The sequence below is a fragment of the Epinephelus moara genome, chromosome 13 (genome assembly GCF_006386435.1).
Source record: "Epinephelus moara isolate mb chromosome 13, YSFRI_EMoa_1.0, whole genome shotgun sequence".
Classification (NCBI taxonomy): Eukaryota; Metazoa; Chordata; class Actinopteri; order Perciformes; family Serranidae; genus Epinephelus; species Epinephelus moara.
In genome coordinates this window covers 30,358,719-30,381,728 of record NC_065518.1, presented here as the reverse complement: position 1 = coordinate 30,381,728, position 23,010 = coordinate 30,358,719, and the positions used below count along the sequence as shown (strand labels likewise).

At 45.4% G+C, this 23,010-nt stretch overlaps 1 protein-coding gene across 2 annotated transcripts in view; it reads right to left on the bottom strand.

Moving 5' to 3' along the window:
* dnah9 (dynein, axonemal, heavy chain 9) overlaps window positions 1-23,010 on the bottom strand; it is a 211,491-nt gene that overhangs the window by 145,793 nt on the left and 42,688 nt on the right. The window contains exons 25-32 of one of the 2 annotated variants that reach the window (XM_050060727.1): window positions 21,999-22,131; window positions 20,305-20,582; window positions 19,843-19,973; window positions 19,605-19,731; window positions 18,949-19,101; window positions 18,341-18,466; window positions 13,282-13,521; window positions 12,889-13,049 (exon numbers count right to left, since the gene is read on the bottom strand). In XM_050060727.1, coding sequence (XP_049916684.1) covers window positions 12,889-13,049; window positions 13,282-13,521; window positions 18,341-18,466; window positions 18,949-19,101; window positions 19,605-19,731; window positions 19,843-19,973; window positions 20,305-20,582; window positions 21,999-22,131 — 1,349 coding nt within the window. Of the gene's footprint in view, window positions 1-12,888; window positions 13,050-13,281; window positions 13,522-18,340; window positions 18,467-18,948; window positions 19,102-19,604; window positions 19,732-19,842; window positions 19,974-20,304; window positions 20,583-21,998; window positions 22,132-23,010 lie in introns of those variants that run through there. The other variant, XM_050060728.1, reaches the window with a different exon arrangement.

Here is a 23,010-nt window from a genome sequence, read left to right as displayed (position 1 = left end):
AAGGCACATCTGCCTCATTTTCGCTGTGGTATCGTGATACTACTCAGAACCATGATATTTTCATTGGTATCGTACAGTGGGATCCAATTTTGGTACCGTGACAACACTAATCTGGAGGGGGTTCATCTGCAAAAACTAATGAAAAACTAAACAACGATATTCGGTATTCAGCCAAGCGTTTAATATTATTCAGCTTCGGCTTCGGCCACAAATTTTCATTTCGGTGCATCCCTAGTTATATTACAAAATAATATCTCTCAAAGACAGAAATTTAGATAGGCTTCTCAGAGGTTACTCAACTTGCTTTTATTATGCCTAAAATAATAATCTTTTTATAAGTTTCAATTGTACAAAAATAAATATAAATGTAAAATAAATGTAAAATCTCTGGAATGAAATAGGCTAATGATAAAAATAATGTCTCTTCTGTATTAGAATAATCAACTTGTAAAATAATAGCTATCTTTTCAAATCTTACTGGACAAATAAATAAATAAATAATATGAAATAATGTTCTAAATAATAACTCTTCTGTATTAGAAAATCCAACTTTGAGCTCCCCGGCACCTTTATTAGACACAGAATCATATGTGCCAGCTTTGTACATGGTGCACCTCCCATATATCCCGACCGGGTCGGGACGGTAAGTTGGGAATTTTTTCTGCAGTTCATCTGTGAAGCTGCACTTGTGCTTCGGCATCTTGGAAGCTTATAGAATAATGCTGCGCCGCCGGTGTCTGCTGCTTCCTGAGTGTTGGAGATCCGCCGATAAGGCAGCCTCTCGGGGATGACGCACACACAAACACACACAAGGAAAACCGGACATTATCATCAATTTATAAACACCCCCCGAACACCCCAGACAGGATGTGAAAAGTGGACATGTCCGGGCAAAAGAGGATGTTTGGTCATCCTAGGTTTTGGACCTTGTCCAGTTTTGTGTCAGGATCGGCTGCAAACTGACTTGGCACAGATGGCTGCCATCTTGTTTTTACATGGATTAGTGTATTGTGCTCTTACTACCACTAGATGGCACAAAAAAGTGACGAATGAAGAACAGACCTAAGTTAAGTAGAATGGAGTGTAAAGTCAAGTAAACCCAAAATGTGATGTCCTCATATGAGGACAGAGGGTCTCAGGAGGATATGGCTGTTAGCTCTATAAACATAGCACCCAACCTCCTGTTCCCCCCTGGTTAACACCATTAGCTCTCTCAGCTCTGCTGCAGTTGTTTAGCACTGTTTATGGAGTACGCACCGTTAGCTGGCGCCAGCTCAGCCAACTCCATGCTTAAACTGTGTGCAGATAACTTATACCCTCTGAATTTTGCATTGAGGGTTTTTAAGACAAGATCTTGTCTCATATCACAATACTGATATAATACTGATATTTTGCCCATCCTTAGTCTGGTGGCACACTGCATACTCCTTGCTGTCTCCCTGTCTTAGTAAAAATGTATGTTGGAAATAAGAGGAACTGAGAGCTCCTGGTAATTCTCACAAACATCAATGTCTCTCTCCAGGCCAAAATACAAAATACCTGCAGGAACCCAAGGTTTTTTAGCCTGGGAGTACCTGTGGTGTTGACACATTGTGGACTACCATGTGAACAAAGACGCCTACTTTAGATCATGCTTAAGTACAGCTGTGTGGCAAGTACTGCTTCAAATAAGTATCAATGAAATGAACTGCAAAATCTGTAAACAAAAACTATGCAGATGGTTCCACAAGTGGCTCAATCAGACAATCAAAGCATGAGGTGGCATTCAACAGGAGAAGATCAGCATAACAAAGAACACTTAAACAAACATGCTTAAGTGGCTGCGTACAAAGGATTTTTCCCCTGCTGCTGCAGTATGAAAATATGCTGGAATAACATTGGATCAATTGTGTCTGATTGGCATTGTGGTTTTTCCACCTCAGAAACAGTGTACTTCCACTAGGAATTATTGCTCTACTACAATACCACCACATAATCTACTATGTATGAGAAAAAACAACAATCGATGATTAATCAGATTATTAGATGACTAGATAATTAATCAATGACTAATTATCTACAGTTCTGTGTTAAGATCAGATTTTTTTTATGGTCAGGAATGCCATTTTTTTTAAAGAGACAGATTCCCAGAAAGGAGTCATATTAAAATTGCAGGAAAACATTCATTAGGAACTGGCTCCAGCAACATCAAGCTGCCACTTTAAATGATCCTGACTGACTTTTAATAAAGGCATCCTAGAAAAAGGTTGAATTTCTTCAGCAGCATTACGAAAACTGCACACAGCCGTTAACAGAGCAAACTACAAATTCTCAGTTGACACAGTCTTATAACCAGCACTGACAATGTCTTGGTGTCAGCTCAGCCGTCATCGTACATAACCTCATTATATGATAATATAATCTGCTCCTGTGCTTTGATTATCACGCAGGCTGATTAGCGACACCAGTGATTGCTTCTCCTGCAGAACCTGTCAGGACTAACAAACAGGTCTGCCCATCTCGTATCAATAAAAAGCAGCAGCATCATGGGCGTGAACTGATGGAGACAATCAGGACTTTATTGATCAGGGCAATAAACACAATGCTTTGCCTTGAACATCAATACAGCAATGATTTTAATGAGCTGCTGGTTAATAGATGATGTATGGAAGGGGAAAATATTGGAAAGCATAACGAGAGACAGACGCTCAGAGAAGACAAATGATCCCATCTGTATACAGTGTATCATCCGGATACCAGCGCCAACAGGCTTTATGGCTCTCCCCTGAAATATGGCCAAAAATCTCACAATCGCTCGTCTAGGAGGCTGGATAAGGATGTCCTGCATGGAATAACTAAAGCCAGATAGAAGACGAGGGTGTGAAGCTAAACTGGGCAGCTGTGACAGGGTGACTTGTTTTATTACAGTGTTTTTAAAAGAAACAGCTATATATCAGTCTGTCTGTCTGACTCATTCTTCCTCCATTCCTCTCTCTGCTGGTGTGTGTGTGTGTGTGTGTGTGTGTGTGTGTGTGTGTGTGTGTGCGTGCGTGTGCTCTGTGTGTGTGTGTGTGTGTGTGAGCTGGGTAAAATATTCCTGACATTTTGCATAATGGTGCAGCTTTGGAGATCCTGCAGTAAGTATTGAGCGAATGCTAACATTGTGCCGATAACATTCCTGCTGTTATAGATTAGTGCGAGTGATTCCTTTAGCCTAATTATGCTGCTGCAGAAGGTGAACAGACCATACTGACTATAGTCAGCTTGTGGTAAACAAGCACATACAGGCCTGTGTTCATTATAAATATCTTCACAGCAGCTGCACATGTATGGCTTGACATTGTGTCATTGTTATATTCCATCCATCCCTCCCTCTCTCCCTCTCTCTCTCATTTTTTATATATATATACACACACACACACANTTGAGATCTGGTGACTGTGGAGGCCATTGGAGTACAGTTTATTCATTGTCATGTCATCCAGCTGGAGATGATTTGAGCTTTGTGACCTGGCACATTATCTTGCTGAAAGTAGCCATCAGAAGATGGGTACACTGTGGTCATAAAGGAATGGACACGGTCAGCAACAATACTCTTAAACAATGCTCAGTTGGTACTAAGGGGCCCAAAGTGTGCCAAGAAAATCTCCCCCACACCATTATAACCACCACCAGCCTGAACCGTTGATACAAAACAGGACCATCTGAATGTCGCAGCAGAAATCGAGACCCATCAGACCAGGCAATGTTTTTCCTATCCTCTGTTGTCCAATTTTGGTGAGCCCTTGCAAATTGTAGCCTAAGTTTCTTCTTCTTGGCTGACAGGAGTGGCAATCAGTGTCAATGTCTGGGCATCATCCTGATGAGTCGATGGAAAGTGTCCTGGGAGATCTCCTTCCAGACCTGGATCAGGACATCAGTGAGCTCCTGGACAGTCTGTGGTGGTACTTGGCAGTGTCGGATGCACTGATATAAAACGTTCCATAGGTGCTCAATTGGATTTAGGTCAGGGGAACAAGAGGGACAGTTATAGCATCAATGCCTTCGTCATCCAGGAACTGCCTGCACACTCTGGCCACATGAGGCCAGGCATTGTCCTGCACCTGGAGGACCCCAGGGCCCACTGCACCAGCATAAGGTCTGACAGTCACTCTGAGGATTTCATCCTGGTAGCAACAGCAGCTAACAGCAGTCAGGGTACCGTTGGCTATGACATGGAGGTCTCCTGGTATCTCCTCCATACTCTTGAGACTGTGCTGGGAGACACGTGGGATGTGCCATCCTGGAGGAGCTGGACTACCTGTGCAACTTGATTGGACTGCAGGTACCGCCTCATGCTACCCGTTGTGACAAGGACACTAGCAAAATTACAAAAATTAAGCCAATATATCTCAGATACAGCAGCTGCCATCTTGTGCTGGTGACGTCATTTGGAGTCGGAGGGTGTTTCTCAAAGTCAAGGAGGGATCCTCAAATGGCCGAATTTCAAGGATGCTACATCATCAAACTCCGCCGAAGGACTGTTCCAACGCAAGGATCCTTCCAAATTCCCTCTTTCAGGGAAATTCCAAGGATGCATGTGTGTATCCTCAGCGGGTATAAAATCGCCACAATGCTTTGCACACGATTTGCTGGAGGTGAAAACGGGGCCTCTTCAATGAAATGTGTGCTAGCGGAGCTCGGTAGGATTTAGGTAAATATGTCATTTATTTGGATTAATATCTCCGGGAGTTTTCATCATACAAACGTGGAAAAGAAATATTGATAGAAACCTCATAATTTACACTTTCCAATGTGTCCACTGCCGCACAATGAGATTTTAAAATTAACGTGATTTAGATAAAACATTATTTTTAAATTAATCATTTACAGCAGAGATGGAGCACTAAGTGTCTTTTAACTTTGAAAAACACCCAGAGTCTGTGCAGTAGCATCTCCATGGTATTGAGTTCATGCCATCTGACCAATCACCTGCAGCACCACTGATCACGAGCACACTGACGGGCACACACAACTGTCAATCATGATGTTATACCACATCTTTATAGCGTCAAATAACTCATAGAAACCAAACTTATTAGAAAAATTTACACTTGAACATACAGTGTGATAACAACTACCTAAAATAACACAAACTTGAGACTGCCTGCACACGGCTCTCAACATGGAAGTGGCTGAGAAAGCTGCTAGCAGCTTACGGTGCCAAGAGTGCAAACAGTGCTAATAAAGGCTAGAGTACTAACAGGGCAACTGAAGGACAGGCGCTACGCTTCCGCAACAACGTTATCGATGGAAACAACTGTATGAGTTCAGTGCGAACTGGCAGTGATTAGCTAGCCAGTGGAACACAAACAGGTACTCACATGCACATGAGGCCAGATCATTTATCTGCTCAGGATGCCATTACTCCACTATTTGCTGTTGTATTATTGCTCTGGCTGTCACATTCAACCTTCTTTAACTTTAGGTTATTTACATAACCCCGTTTCTCTGAGTAATATGAGTGAGATGTCTCACTATGGGATGCACGCCTCGCTGCAGACCTCAGAAGCATTAATCTCATTACGCCAATCCTGACTAGCTGGTGAACGTGTTCGTCTGCACCAGTTAGTGCCGCCTACCTTAAATAGCTGCTACGGACGACACAGTCTCATTCAAGATAAGCACCTCTTCTCACTCGCCCAAGCAAGAAGGGTTGTCTGGTGAGACATCTCACTCATATTACTCAGAGAACCGGGGTTATGTAAATAACCTAAAGTTCTCTTTCATAATATTCGTTTTGATGTCTCACTATGGGATGTGGTCCACCAACCCACAGGGAGAGCCGCTCTGTACCAGCTAGGACTCCAGGACCGCACGTGCTACACACGGGGCGGAGACGTCCAGCATATAAAAACGGACAAAAGTGAGAGGCGAAGACCAACTCGCCGCAGCACAAATATCCTGAACAGAAACTCCCCTGAATAAGGCCCAGGATGCGGCCAAGCCACGAGTAGAGTACGCTCGCAGACCCGCCGGCAGCTGCAGACCCTGACTCGTATAAGCCAAGCAATCGCCTCCACCACCCAGTGGGCGAGGCGTTGCTTAGTAACAGGTTTTCCCTTATGAGGATTAGCCCAGAAGACAAACAGCTGATCGCTCCTCCTGAAACCCCCAGTCTTATCCATGTAAGTGCGCACCGCACGAACCGGATATAGTGCACGCGACCGCCACTCTCCAGGCAGGGCAGCGAAAGCCACAAGGTCAATAGGGGAACATGAACCAACCACCTTGGGCACAAAGGTCGGGTTTGGCTTCAGAGTCATCCTTACATCACCCGGTGCGAACTGAGCGCACGCGGGATGCACCGAAAGCGCATGGATGTCGCTAACCCGTTTAGCCGAAGCCAGAGCCAGTAACAACGCTGTCTTGAAGGACAGGTGTTTCAGGTCCGCTTCCTCCAGTGGTTCAAATGGGGGGCGCTTCAGCCCCTCCAGAACCACAGCCAAATCCCACGGAGGCACCAGCGGTCAGGAGACAGGGAGAAGCCTGCGCGCTCCCTTCATAAAACGGCAAACCAGCGGGTGTTGGCTTGCTGTTCGTCCCTCAAACCCTACATGACAGGCGGCAATGGCTGCCAAATACACTTTAATTGTGGAAAAGGCTTTTCGCTTGTCAATCAGGTCCTGCAAGAATGACAATATCACTCCCACCGGACACTGAAAAGAAATGTGTCCCTCTTTGTGACACCATTCCTCGAACACTCTCCACTTACAGCCATACAGAGACCTAGTGGAAGAGGCTCTAGTGTTTTGGATAGTGGCAATCACTCTCTGTGGAAGCCCCACAGCGGTCAGATCGAGCCACTCACGGGCCAGGCCCACAGCACGAGTCGCTCCGGGTGCAGGTGAAACACCATCCCCCCTCCCTGCAACAGCAGGTCCCTGCGCGGCGGGAGTTGCCAAGGCTGAGCGTGCAGCAACTGATAAATCTCCACTAGTCAATGCATCGCAGGCCAGTGTGGAGCTATCAGAATCAGCATGTGACCGTGTTCCCTCACTCTGGACAGAGTGGGGGGTATTAGAGCCAGTGGAGGGAACGCGTAAAGAAGCCCGTGTGGCCAGGCGTGCGCTAATGCGTCTACGCCCAGGGGAGCATCTGTGCTGCGCAGGGAGAAGAACAGCGCGCACTGCGCGTTTCCTCTCGACGCGAACAGATCCACCGCAGCCCGACCGTAGCGCGCCCATATCTGCCCCACGATCTCCGGGTGCAGAGTCCACTCCCCGTATACTGGCGCGCCCCTGGACAGCAGGTCTGCACCCGTGTTCAGGGTCCCCGGGACGTGCGTCGCTCTCAGGGAGAGGAGACGCTCGCTGCTCCAGAGGATCAGTTTGCGTGCCAGCATGCGTAATTGACGGGAACATAACCCCCCCTGACGATTGATATATGCCACTGTCGTCGTATTGTCCGTCCTCACCAAGACATGGTGACCAACGAGAGACAGGAGGAAGTGTTTTAGGGAGAGAAACACAGCCGAGAGCTCCAGAAAATTTATGTGAGACCGTTGGAGACCAGCGCTCCAACGTCCTCTCACAGACCGGCCCTTGTGTATTCCGCCCCAGTCTTGCGTCTGTAGTGACCACTTTCCTGGACAGGACAGAGCCCATGGGCCTCCCCTGGGTCAGGAAAGACGGGACTCGCCAGTGACGCAGCGCTCTGACGCACTCCACTGTGACCAGCACTCTGTTGTTGCACTCCAGCCTGAGGGAAGACACCCAGTACTGGAATTCCCTAATGTGGAGGCGGCCAAGATGGACTACGAGAATGGCAGACGCCATCAGCCCGAGTAATCAAAGACATAATCTGAATTGAACAGATCTGCGTAGACGAAAAAGCGCGAGGCACGCCCTGAAGGTCTTTACTCTCTCCGCCGAGAGGCGAGCTGTGAAAGACACCAAGTCCAGCAACAATCCCAGAAAGATTACGCTCTGTGCCGGAGATAGCATGCTCTTTTCCGCATTTATCACGAAACCCAAGTCGGATAGGTGTCGTATGAGAGTACGGGTGTGCGTCCTGGCTTCCTGCTCTGATAGCGCTAACAGCAGATCGATGGATGTGAACCAATCGTCTTGTCGTACTAAACGCAACAGGGATGCGTGCGTGAGCATCCTGAATTTGTATTTCCTGAGATATTTGTTCAGAGCCCGTAGATCCAGAATAGGGCGAATACCATCCCGTGGAAAGCTGCAGCCTTCCGCAGGGGGAACAGCAGGTGTTGCCACCGCACTGTTTATTTTGTTTATTATTTCTATTTTGGCTTTCTTTATTAGCTGCGCCCTCGGCCCTTGGCCTAGATGCGTCAGCGGGACACTTTTCATTTTCTTTTTGAAAATTTGTGTGTGTGTGCATGCTTTGTGACATGAGAGAGGGGCAACAACTAAACCCTCTGCAGCATTGTCTCTTTTCCTCCCAGCCCACTCTGGCACGGTCCGCGGCAACTGGGAGTCGGGGGTGTGGGGGGCCCCTGAAAGCACACATGAAAGCCGAACAGGTGGAGCTGGAGAACGGGGAACGTCCAGCTGCATCACCGGTGGAGAGAGAGGCTGTCAAACTGCTCTCTTCTTCTTCCTGGCCTGTAGACTGGCAGCTTGAGCGGGCCGTGCCGGCGGAGCTGCAGCTGGAGCCTGGGCTTTTCCGGGCTAGCTGGTCCTGGCCTCCTGTCTGGGCGAGGGAGGCAGGGCTGGCTGAGGTTTCGGCCGTCTTGGGATCTTAAACTGCGGAACTTGGGAAGCAGCCTGTGCAAAGGTTTTACGCTGCACAGGTGGAGAGGGAACCGGAGTCTTCCGAGGGAGGCAAAGCTGGAGATCCTCGTCTTCCTTCTTCTTGGCTTCACACCATCGCTGCATAGAAGCTAGCGCAGAGCCGAAGATACCCTCCGGGACAATAGGCATGTCCAGGATATCATCCTTCTCTCTGTCCGACAGGTTGGTGAGGTTTAGCCACCGTGCCCGTTCCTGTAGGACCATTGTTCCCAATGCTTTTCCCATGGCCTGGAAAGCGCAGCGTTGGATACGGAGACACAAGTCGGTGATAACCGGTATCTCCTCCCACATAGCTGGGTCCTGTGTCCGCGCAAAATCCTCGCATATCTCCGCCTAGTATGCCGTGAGCATGGAGAGGACATTAAGTGCTCTGGCCAAGAGCACTGCCGCTTTATAAGCCTTCTCGGTTAAGGCAGACTGAAACCGGTCAGACTTAGACGGCAGTGCAGGGCTCCTGGAGGACAGCGTTGACAGCCGGGAGTGAAGGTGGGCGGCAACGAGTGGCTCCATTGGAGGCATACGGAGCAGACCCTGGCTCTCCATTGCTTCACAGTCGAGGGACGAGGCACCGGGTATCGGGCTCCTGCTGCTGTAAGGGCAGTCTTTCCATGACCGCGCAACCTCATCAAGCAGCTCCGGGAAGACGGGGAGAAGTTGTTTTGTAGCACTCTTAGCCAAGGGCAACTTCTTCCCCTCGTAGCCGGATCTGGTGGTCTCCGTTACGACAGCAGGCTAAGGGATGGCCAGTCAGTCTGCAGCACGTCGAGCATGTCCGAGCTGGGGAGAGGAGAAGCCGGTGTGCTGCTCTCATCTCCATCCCGAAAGGGGGCGGAGGTCCCGGGCTGCGCAGCCCGGGCTGGGGTGATGAAGATGTCGTCGTCCTCTTCATCCTCTGATATGAGGATATCCGAGGCCTCATCTTCATCTTCTCCATAGTCCAATTCCAGGACGTCCTCTTCTGGCGGGAGAACCGGAGCCAGGTCCAGCTGTGAGCCCCAGCTGGCACTAGTATCACCTCCGCAGTGGCTTCCCTCTCCTCTCCGCTTTGAACCAGGTGTTCGCCGGTTGGAAGGTAGGGGTCATGTCCAGACAAGCCGTCTGCGGAGACTTTTGACGGTGAACACAGCGCAGTGTTGACACAAGCCGGGAACATCGATAGCTAGCCGGGCATGTTCCAGCCCTAAGCAGCTCGAGCAGACCTGGTGTGTGTCTTTGCTCGAAATCTTATTTCCACAGCGACAGGGACGGGCCCCGGAGTCTCCGGTACCTCTGGTGTGAGGAGTTTTGGCCTCCATTCCTCAAGAGTGGTGCGCTGGCAGGGAGTCGAGGCAGCTAGCTGGTGTGCTAACTGTGAAGATGTCGAGGGATTAATGCTAACGCTCGACGAAGCTCAAGTTACCATGGTGAGGAGCCGAGTAAAGATTACCAAGCCGTGGAGGGCGAGGAAAACACCAAATCCGATCTGGTGTGATCGAAAAAGAAGCAAATCCAAGCTAACGTTAGCTAGCGCCTGGCGACGGAAGCTAAATAAGATCCGTCTGTGGATGGTTAAGCTAGCTAGCTCCTGACGCAAGATATGCTCCAAGTGAGAAGAGGTGTTTGAATGAGATTGTGTCGTCTGCAGCAGCTATTTAAGGTAGGCGGCACTACCTGGTGTGGACGAACACGTTCACCAGCCAATCAGGATTGGCATAATGAGATTAATGCTTCTGAGGTCTGCAGCGAGGCGTGCATCCCATAGTGAGACATCGAAACGAATATTATGAAAGAGAACATCTATTTAGATGAGTTTTATGTTTTTAATTCAAACAATGACATGATTTGAGGTAGTTTTCATAAACTGGCTTCTTGTGTGTCAAATAACTGATTTAAAAATACCACTGTTGGTTTATAAAGCACTGAATGGTTTAAGGCCATAATACATCTCTGTTCTGCTACAGTATGTTATGAATTGCCCAGACCTCCCAGATCATCTGGGAGATGTTTACTTACTGTTCCAAAGCTCAGTTCTTGTAAATGAAGGCTCAAAATGTTTCTGCATTTAAGTGAAATTTGGAGCTATTTATTTATATACATCATTTATTCTCCTTATCTGTTCTACTCAATTTTTGCTTATTTTTGTCTTTGAATTTACTTTATTCTATTCAAATCATCTTTATGTCTTTTTATACAGCCTCATGTTTCTTTTTGTGTCCCATTTAATGCCTTTTTATCTCTGATGCAAAGCACTCTGAAAATCCATGAACTTGCTTTGCCTAGAGGTAAGTGAGAGATGTTTTGGGTGAGCTGGCCCAACAAGCATTGTGTCAAACTAAAAACAAGCCTTTTCTTCACAGTGACTGTGATGTTTGGTGACGTCAGGTTTTCACTTGACAGCATCTTCTCTGGCCGGCTCTGTTGCAAAGAAAGTTGTGTAACAATATCATGAAGCAAACATGCTTTTAGCTGTTCTCTCAAGTCATGGATTAAAGGATTTGACACCCAACCCCCTGGTCCATGGTCCATTGTTGAAATGAAAGCCAGTGGCAAACTGTGTGAGTCGCAGCGAGCCACAGCGAGGCCATGCACCATATGGTGAAGTCTTGCTACACGGCCGCTGATCCGCCATCAAAGCCCATTGTTTCTGCTTTGTTCAGGCTTCAAAGGGAATACTGGTCAGTCTGGAAAACCACACAGTCAAATGCTGCAGTGTGCAGCTGGGGGGGGGGGCTCTGGGAGGCAGGTATTCATCTCTGTGTAGTTAAAACTTTATCAGGAATCCTGCAGAAACATGTGCATGTGAACAAACAAGCTGTTGGCAAAGTGCCTGAGCTGAGTTGTTCTAAAAGGTTCCACTTGTGGTGGGTGTACATAATGATTCAAATGAAGATCCTCAGAATGCGTCAGATGGTTATTATTAGACAAGAAGCCCGTATCTTCTTGTCAGTTTTTCAATTAAAGGAAAAAAGACCAATTTTCATCAACACAGATGGATTTCTGAAAATGTACTTATAATGGATTTTGAGTGGGCTTCATGCAAACTGGCATATTTGATAAACCTGTACAGGACGTAATGCTAGATATTCTTGCTGTTTCACTTTTTAATTTTTCACTTAACCCTTTCCCCAAACAGAAGCTGTCCAAATGTAGCAACTGTATCTAAGCACAGCAGGCCTTTCAGGTTCTGGATCACTCTACATGCTGAAGATGCGTGCATGGGCTGTACATAGACAGACTCAGAATTAGATGGGTTTGGAGATTCTTGCATCTCCAGAACTTAAACACAAGAGTAACAGTGTGATGAATGCATTAATCTGTGTTTATGTGTGCCAACATAAGCTGCAAATGTTAGCATGTCTGGCTAACTAGTTCACTAATCAAACCCAGCTTTACTTCCAAGGCCAAGGAACATTAGCTAACATTTTACCTTGTAAAAACCATTAATCAAACACAGCAGACACACTGAGCAGCATTTTCTCCCTTCGTGGAAGCCAGTCCAGGATGCTACTACTGCATATCAGAGTTAAGTTTAGCATTAACACTTGTTTTCTAGAGTCAGTTAGTCCTCACCCTCTCTTGTAACATTAAAAGTGAAACAGGTGACATTGGACGAGAGGCAGGGTACACCTTGGACAGGTCACCAGACTTTTCATTTTTACCATCTTACTTATAACACCAGAACTACAACAATGCTGTGTCTTTCTTTATCTGTCCTTTTTGCCTGGGATACGTAGCTTTAGCCTCAGTCTTTTAGCACAATACGTAGCCATCAAATGCATATTTAAGACCATACTTACATTACCATACATACAGGCATCTCATTTCAAAACCAGTCAGCTGAAAACATTGAAAAGTCCGTCATGTTTTCCGCCTACTCATGGTGCTACGCTTTGCTTAGTTAGCTAGCTATTCTAAAAAAAATCTGCCAGTGACAGCTGTCATTTATAGCATTGCTAGTTAGAAATGAGAGGCATGCTTAAGTCAACTTTTGTCTGTCTGTATCAAGGTCCCACTGTTTCAATAGATACTATGAACTGAAATAGCTTCACCTCCCATTCAGTTGACAAGCAATCATGCCATTTGTTGCCTTTCGGTCTGAACAAAGACACGAGGAATGACACCTCCATACCTGTCCGTCAGAGGAGTGATGACTAATCGTGGCGTGTTGCCCAGGTATTCGTAGGAGTAGAGAAACTGGGCATCGCAAATGTTGGCAAAACAATGCCTCTCCTTTTCATCCCATCGGTGTCTCAGCTGGGAGAGCCACACAAAGGCCTGAGAGTTCTCCACCTTAAAAAAAGACAGAGTTGAATAGAGCGTGCCAAGGCTTGAAATAAAGCCAGAAATAATCTGAGCTTTCCCACCCTCTAATTATGGTAATGACATGCCTTGCTTGAATATCTTGAGTGCATTACTCACTGGTAATAGCCTCTCAAAAAATACAGCAGCAATCATGGTGTCTGCATACGAATTCATACAGTACAGGTTCTCGGCCACATTTCTCCATCATGCCGCTCCTCACCTTCTGAGCGATCATCTTGGCCACCACGTCTCTTGCATGGACGTCAATGGTGCAGATCGTCATGACCTTCTGTCGATCGCCAGGTGTAAGCTGCCCAATCAGCATGGAGATGAGGGTATTAAGCTGGGACACCTGTTTCCTGTAGTACTCTTTCATGGCGTTGTCATAGCCCTCCTCAAGACGGGCAAACGCCATGCCGACGTCAGAAGTCCACCAGATTTGTGTGCAGGTCAATGCCACCTAAGAGGCAAAAAAAGAAATTAAAAGGCATATTCTGTACACAAAATGCAGTTGATAGGATTCATGTAGATGAACTCCTGTATTTGAGGGTATACTATGCAGGAATTGTTGTTTACTGTGTGTAAACACAACATTCAGACAGGACCCTCCTCCCTACACTGCTTGTACATACACCGCAAGCTAGCGTTACTGTTGTAGGAATATTACATTTGTTGCATGGAGGAGCCAAAGCTATAGCAAGCTAACTGAGCGAACTGCCGGCCCCAGGCCCCCAGGAAGTGTGTGAAGCTTTGAGGCCAATTTTTGTAGTGGCCAAACAATGGAATTACATCTGTCACATGATATCATGTTCCCCAAAAAGACTTTTCCCCTATACTTACATGGCAAATGAGACGTCTGTCAATCAGTGGATAAATTTTTTTGAGCATCACAACCCCCACTAAATGGTTAATTTCAATATCAGAACTTGATCTATATGGTCCAACCACATTTGGAAAGGGTAGAAGAGCCACATGACTAAATCATTTTAACCCCTGTCAAGTTAGCAGAGTGCTAAACCGGAAGTAGCCAGCTAGCCTAGGAGAAGTCTCTAGTGCACTATGGGTGCTCTATGGGCCACACAGTGCAGAGGCATTGCCAGTCATACTGATATTTTTATCCAGGACAGTTGAACTTTTTTGTCTTCATGTGCCACCACTAAGCAGCTTTCATAGGAATTAACGGGACCCCACCTCCAATGCTGCATCCACTTGTCTTTATACATCAGTAGCCGGATAAATACACAGCCACACACTTCTAGTGGGTCATAAATGATGATTAAGAGGGCTTACTTCAAGTCGATGCTTTTTTTTTGTTGTTGTTGTTTTTGTTTTTTTAGGCAAATCCTGCAAGTTACTTGTACCCAAAAATGTATGTACTACACCAGCAAAGACATATGCAACCTAAGTGCATACATATGTATCCAAGTGTTTCATGCATAATACAGACAACCCTGTGCCTGTGCAACCCAGAGTTTTCTCCTTACATCTAATGGGGAAAAGTTGGACTGAGATGCAAAGTTTACATTCATCAGCCATGGCTGTTTCTGCTGACCAGTGTGGAAAGCCAGCTTCAAGGAACACTAGATGGGCTGAGCAGGTGTCATGTGGTGTGGCCGTTAATTACATTTAAAAATAATTGCTGTTAGGCTAATCTTGTTTTTCCTCCTCCTTCCAAAAGTTGAAATTCATTTTCTTAGTTGGGAGGGAGTTGTCCCTCTCATTTTTTAGAACTCTGGTCCGCTCCTCTTTGATTTCCTCTCTAAACTCTCTTACTGTCCAGCTGTCATGATCCACATGAGAGAAGCTCTGACTTGATAAAAACACATTCATTGGGGCATCGGTGGCTTAGTGGTAGAGCAGGCGCCCCATGTACAAGGCTGTGGCCGCAGTGGCCCGGGTTTGAATCCAGCCTGTGGCCCTTTGCTGCATGTCATCCTCCCTCTCTCTCTCTCCCTTTCACACTTACCTGTCCTGTCCATTAAAGGCAAAATGGCCAAAAAATATCTTTAAAAAAAAAACACATTCATTAATGTCACCTTATTGCACTACCATGCATTTACAGCAATAAACTTTATTTGGGCCAGTGTCACAAACTGGCTCAAGGAATGTGACAGAGGGAAATGTGAAAGAGGGAATCCACACAAGGTCATAACTTAAACAAACATCATATTAAACTAAAGTTAACAATGAAGCAACGGAACATTGAAGCAGTGCATTGTTCCATCCACCACACACAACACAGGAGGTGTGTCGTGTGTGGTGGAAGGGCTAATGTCAACTGAAAGGAGGGAGACAGAGGCCAAATCCCAATGTCCCCCCTAAGCCCCGAACCCTGACGTCACTTGGTAATGAGTGTATGAGTGTGCGAAGTTGCCAAGGCCTCCAAATGGTATAGACAGGAATGGGACAGCACTTTGCCACATATCACTTAACCCTGACGACAGCAAAAGGTTCCGTACAATTGTGGGTTTGGGACATTATTTTACTTTTTTGACTTTTGCTCACTGTTTGTGAACAAAATAGTGATGCTGGATCAGATCTGATGGAAGCACATTTGGAAATCATAATAACACAACTACACACAGTTCTGGCTATGAATCGCCAGTGAGCTATATATTTATACTTAGATGTAAACTTCTTTTTACTTGGTTGCTCTTTCCCTGTTAGTTTACTGTTTATCTTAACACCTTCGGTCTTCCCTGGTAACCCCGTCTTTTAACGTCACAACACTATGAGCTGTGGGTTATTCCCTAAAGCAAAGTCTGCAGCAATGCGGACTTATGAAAAGTGTGTATAAAGAGGCTTGTTTGAGTTGAGCTAGGCCTGTACAGATTCAATCAATGCTGAACGCTGCACAATGCATGCCAGTTTGTGTCTGACTTCATTCCGACTTGCTCTGACGTCATGCACAAGTGGACAACCATATTCTCACCAGATCGAAGCGGCTGCAGTTTTTGGAGCCAGTTGCAGCTCTCTACCGACTGCAAGACCCAGGGCACGATGGGAAACGCTTGGCTCTCACTTAATCTAACAGCTGATTGGTTTAGATGTTGACTCAGCAACATGACGTTTTAGATAAACTTTTCATTTTTGTTGAATCAGAGATTTTTATTTCTGTCTGATTTGAGGGTTCATTCTGTTAACAGAATACATGTTGTGTGGCTGATGGTGTTGTTTAGTAAGGAGACTAATTACCTTCATATCACAGATCAGAAACTATACATAGTTTATTGTTTATTGTTATTGGACTGTTATAATTACTGAAGTATTTAGCAACACAAAGACTTGTGGTAAGTGAGATGTATAGATTCCCGTTAATAACATCTGTATAGATGTGAAGCCCAGACTATATATGACAGATCTTCAATGAAAGCTGTTGTCTGTTTCTTTGCTGTGTTTGACTATTAATATTTTCAATTTATCTATGTAGTTTGAGGGGACAGGTCTGCTCTGTAAGTTATGTAAAATGCAAGTTGAACCATGAGCAGAAACAACAGATCATTTGTACAGTATTTTAATAGGCTACTCTGTCATAATTACAACAACTGCAGACTGTGAACAAATTGATATATGGGCCTGATTAAATTTTAGTAAATTGGGATTCTATCTAACAAGATGTGTGTGTTTCTGTGACTTCCTTTTACAGACTGAAGGCTGCCGGAAGCTGTCAGACTTGACCGTGGGTTTTGTCACCACCCCCTGCTGTGGCTGCCTCGCCCCGTTCATTTTTCAGGCAAGGTGCAGTTCATCTCGAACGAGCCTAAAGGCTCACAAAGTCTGCGAGACAGCCCTCATGCACTCGAAGATTTGACAGTGGGACAGCTCTAAGCCCTCTGGGACTTAATGGGAATGTGCCTCAAAGTCTGAGAGTCCGTGAGTGTGTACATTGGGATCGGGCCAGAGTGGCCTAAAGGCTAAGGTGAGCCTAATCAGCTGATGACCCTCCTGTGTCGGCCAACTAACTGCTGAGGTTGGCCAGGAAAGCCTATAAGACAGTGGGAAGCGACTCACACCAGTGAATGCCTTATAATTTTTTTGCCCCAAGTTTTGCCTCTCAGGTTTCCCTAAGCCTCTGATTGTTTTGAGGGTTTTTCTCATTTGTCTATTTTGTGTCTCTTCGTCTCCTCTCTTCTCCGTCCTCTGCCTGTGATCCAGATATCGATCTCAACGCGTCATCTTGAAGGATGTCTCAATTCCTGAAATGCATCTCAAGGAGTGGAGGCTGCAAGAGGAGCTATGAGTGAGGATGCACAGGTGTATCCTCTTTTTAGAAATGGTGACGTATAATAGAGGGAGACAGCACTGGAATATACAAACCATGGCAAAATGAATTAAAAGTAAATATATAAGTTGTTTTGAACACTGTTATGCTCATCTGACAGAGATCATAAAATACAGCTGTAGGCTATAACATTAACAATGGAGAGATGATGCAGCTGTGCCACACAGTATATTTACTCAACGGTGCTTTACAATGATGACTCCGAGGCCATCAATAGAGTGTAAAATCCCTACAGAGTGCAACTAAACTTCTCTTTGTTTTGTTAATACATTGAATTGTGCCATTTACAAGCTCTCCTTCACTCTTCTGGAGGGCGGTACCAGGAGCACACTGCGTAATGAGCTGCTGCTTTAGTAAATAGGAGTAAATCTGGCCGTCAGCTGCAAAGTTCTTACACTGATGATTTATAACTTACTTCAGTAACAAGTTGTTAATCTACAGTCAATGAAAAAACTTTGCTGAATTACTAACAGATTGACCTTCGTCCTCTGTTGGTCACATTGTTACCTGGAGAGTGATTCAGCACCTAATGTTTTTTGGGGTTTTTTTTACCTGTGCTTTTATGAAGTTAACACTATTGATCCTGAAGTTGATTTCATCACTTCTCTAAAGCCCTGAACTGCTGTTCGTTCAGCAGGGTAACACACCAGAGTCAGTGATGTTTTACCATTTAGAGCATCAAATACTTTCTTTGAGACAATCCTTGGCATTTCCAGGTAGGGACAAGTGTTCCATTATCATAGACATACACCTACATTTGTTCTCACTTCCTACCCCTCTCTTTCTCACCGTTCAATATACTCAACAGGATCTGGCTGCAAACTGTGTATGTAAAGCATTAGTAAGTGTGTGCACTGGACTGCAATATCTCTGAGAGGCATAGACATGATTATGGTACTAATCCATCAGATGTTGGATAAAGTGACTAACGGGTAAAAATCCCCAAAGTGAGTGTCGTCAGCTGAATCTATACATACACCCCACTGAGCCTGTTTACCTGAGCAGGATAGTCAAACAGCCACTGCTCTCTGGGTTTGTCCTCATAGGCTGACACCGCCTCAGTCATCTCATGTCGGACCGTGGAGCGCATGCTGTCCAGGACCCGGTTTAGCCACAACTCCACCTTACACAAAACACACAAAATCCAAAGGCAGGCCCATGAATACACATGTTGAAAAATGTTGCAATGTGTGTCACATGAGCACCGACGGGCTCTCTTATCAATGGACCCTAATGAGGTCATTAATAAGCATTAGAGTGGAAGTGGAGTCAGGCAAATACTATGGGATGTAATGGAAAATTAATGGATTTATAGGCTTTGATATGCAAAACCCCAGGGGCAACGACAGACTCAATTCCATTTGCCTCCTATATTGTGAATTGTGATATCTATATTTGATATATATTTTCTTTCATTATAGAAAAGGGCAGGTGAGTGAATTTCCTCATCTATTAGAGTCATCCACAGCTGTAGTGTCACTGTCAGCAGTAAGTCTAATGAAGATAATATGAATGAATAAACATCTTAAGCATTTAGCTCAACCTACAGAACTTATGGTACTACAATGTTAGAGACATGAATCAATGATTATGGGTGTACTTTACCTGTCCAGTACAATCACAAGGCTCATTAAAGGGGACATATTCGTCCTCCTTGCTGTACATGCCCAGACCAGTCTTAGAAGGATTCCCCTCTCCATCTGCTTCAAACTGCATCTTAGCCATGTTGTCAAACAGCTTAGACAGATGCTTCTGGACCTGAGCAAACAAACAGACACATTCAGCTCAGGCTCAATTCACACTCAGCTCACGGTCTGACTGGTATTTTCTTTGCCGCCGCACAAATAAATAACGTTTCATTACTGTTTTTCAGAATCATTTAGAGAAGGGCAGGACCCATGTTCTGCAGCATGCCTGCTAACTTCCTCTTTAGAGAGATTTAGTGGCAAGTTGTGCTTAACAGTGATTTATTTCTCCACGGTGGAAATGCATAAGACAATGTCCTGATGATGGAGGTTGGAGTAGGCTGCAAAACTATGAGCGACATTGCCCCTGTGTGGACACTACGGGTACTAAAAAGTCAACAGCACACAGCAAAAGAACTACATGGTGCTATGGAACATGGTTTAAGAAAACTATTACAAAGCAACTTTAGAAAGTGCAATGCATGGCGCAATATGTTATTTTTCTGAATTTGAAGTAAGCGGCAGACTGAAGCATAACATTCATTGTTACCATTAAAGCAAAATGAGAGGAGCTACCTGGTTTGGGTTAGTCCCGTTCGACAGGATGTCCAGCAGATCAGCTGAAGAGATAAAGTAAAATCTTGGGAAGGCCAGACGCTTGGTGTCCAGATATTCTGCCAGAGCTTTTTCACATAGAGAAAGCCTGTAAAAAAAATTAAAGAGTCAGTCTGCATCCATGTGTAAGAAGAATAAACCAAGAGTACACAAGTTCTCCTGATAACAGATTTAAGGAGTAGAAACAGAGAACTCTCACCTGCTTTGGATGTCCTCCAGTTTACCAAACAGCCCTGGTTTATTCGTGGCCTCCACTACATTGGGCGTTTGATGCACTGCGTTCGCCAGCTCTTTGAAATCAGCATCAATCCCCTCGAAGCGCCTGGAGTCCTGCAGGGGATTTCACGAGGGAGACCGGCCAAGGGATTTAGGTTCCCAAAAGAGAGAGGGGGAGAATCAGGGTTTAATAGCAAACATCTGGGTTTAAGCACAACCTAAACGATGTGGGAGCAATTAAAAAGTTGTGTAATCTCAGCTCTTAAATGAGGAGTACGAGCCAATTAATGCATTCCTAATTAACAGCTACAGCAGTCTTGCTATCTGGGTTCACATGGCAATGACAAGGGCGCAGGTCGAGGCCTGCATGCATGTCAGCTTGTCAGTGATGTATACCTATAGAGCTGTAATTAACTGTGTGCATGTATGTGGTTCAGTGTAGGACCTCAGGCAGCTGTGAGCGAATATCCTCGGAGCCAATGAAGATGCTTTCCAGGTGGGTCCATGTTCGCTGCACCTCGAACCAGATGGAGATGACAGAGTCAGCCACGGACAGCTTGCTCTGCCATGATGACACTTCATCCAGGAAGTAGGCGATGTACTTGGATGACATGAGGTTCTGCAGCTGCACTTGGTTGTCCTCCAGAGTCTCGATCAGTTCTTCGTCTGTGCGCAGCAGAGGCACCTGGGTCCGATGGTGGGGCTCATACTGGAACTGCATGCCTGGATGGGATCAATTCACTCAAAAGGTCACAAAGTCTGGATGGCAGGATGAAAAACTCTCAGGTTGGAGGAGTGCAACCACAACAAATTGGGCCCTATTTAGATGGTCTAAAACGCGAAGTGCCTGGCGTGTGGCGCATGGGCGTGTCCCAGTCACTTGCTAGTTAGACAGCGCGTTTTTAGACTGTGCGCCATGGCGGAGAGTCTAAAAGGGTTGGACTTACTCTGTGAATTAGTCATGGGTGTGTTTTGGGCGTATCATTCAATAAGCCAATCAGAGTGTCACCTCTCATTCCCTTTAAAAGAGGCACGATTGGAGCGCATGGCGGAGAGCTAGTTTGATGGCGGACCTACCAACTGAAAAGAGTGAGTGTTTTACAGCTGAGGAGACGGATCTCCTTGTGCAGGAGGTGAAGGCCCGTCAGAACCAGATCTACGGAGACAGCAGACAGGCACCCAAGCTCCCCGAGGTAAAGCAGGCGTGGGATCACTAATACAAGAAAGATCTTACTAAATATCTGTGGAATATTATTCAAACCTGTTTTCATCATATAAAAGAGCACAGCTGTCAGGTCTGCGGCGGAGCTCCCCAAGGTGCTGATCCTGCAGCTAGGACCTGTTCAGCGTTTTCTCCCCCACCCACGTTTGTTAATTGTTTTCACAAGTTTCCTAGAGCTGTGTTCTGCCTCTTATTTGCATGTGTGTCCTCTCTACACTCAGATAACAATATAATAATATAATATAATGTAGCCTAGTATATAATGTAGCCTAGTATAACATGTTAAAATAAATGCAATGTGTGGGCTTTGGTTTTCAATCAAAAAAATGATTGATTGGTCAGATAATTTCACAATTTCATTTGTCATTATTACAAATTATGATGATCATTATTACTGCGATTAGATCATTCTGATTAATGACTGACCATTACGACGTGTTTCTGATAAATATTTTAATGTGCACAATAATAACCTTTCACATTGTAATCATATTTTTATTTGTTATCTTTTGCAGGTGTGTGGCTGCTCCGTGTGTGTCTGAGCAGAGTGCACGCGCGTTGTGCACCCGCCTAGAGACGCATATTACTAACTTGTTTAACAGCGAAATACTGCGCCGTTGACTTTAGACCAGGTTTTTGTTGGTCACTGGCGCATTTGCTTTTTACGTCATCTAACTAGCAACGCGCCATGACTGCGCCTGACCACTCCTCATTTTTAGACCAACACACCCAGGGAAGCGCAAGTTCATTTGGTAGCTGGTAATCATTTTCACACCCTGTGCCCTCGTCGTGGCGCAGGGTGTGAAAATGACAACTGCGCCTGCATCTAAATACCAATGACACTTGCGACATGGATTATGCGCCCTCCGCCGTCCGCTTTAGACCATCTAAATAGGGCCCATTGTCCCTTGCTGTACCTGTCCATGTGGAGTTAAGCTCAGAGAGGACTTTCTCCATTCCCATCTCTTTAACAGCCTTGTCCACGATCCCTCTCACCTCCTCTTCAAAGCAGTGCAGGTTCAGCTGCAGCAGGTCGGCAAGACTGGTCTCCTGCTCAGAGAATACCACAAAGGTACTTTACCCACACTTTATCTGTGCTGCACAATATAATATGATAATATCAGTAGCATATTACTGGTGAGCACCGGCTGATTGCTGGTTTCGTTTTAACAAGGACACACAGTGTGATTAATGTGAAGCAGTAGAAACCTGCCATTATAATCAAACTGCAGAGGAGTCACACCTGCAGTTTTCTGTCCAATTTGCAATTTAAGTGCTTCTGCAAATTTTGACATGTGTCACCTGAAGGCAATGATAGTTACTACAGCAGTAACACTCATTGCCTGCAGGTGGCAGTAGTAAGTGTTAACTTTTCCATCCACAGCAGGAGCCTCACACTATGAGCAGAGCAGAACGTTTGTCAAACATAGGACAGCAGATATTACTGAGGCTGTAATAAACATAATATCCAATACACTGAGGTTGAAACCAGTGTTTCAACTGATAAACTCGTGCTGTTTGTCTAATTGTAGTCACTGGATGTAACTTCAGTTGTATGAGTACAAGAACTGCAGGGAGAGTAAGAGGAAGTGAGACTGTACCTGGATGCAGTCTAACTCACTGTGAAAGATATGTGACCAGATTTTTCGGTTTAGAAAAATGTAATGCAGTAACGATTAGGGCTCACCGTTAATAGCTGACCAAATGTTAGTCAACCAGAAAGGTCATTAGTCAACAAGATTTCATTTGTTGCTTAGTCGCAGAAAGAAAAAAAAAAGTGAAACTCTATTAGGAGCTGCACCTTGTTAAAATAAATCAAAACCTCTATGACTGGTCCATGTTGGAATTTGGACACACTCAGCAGTCAGACAGGAGTCATGTTAATTCACTGGGCTGGTACCTGCAGTTATTACACAAGCTAGTCAATAA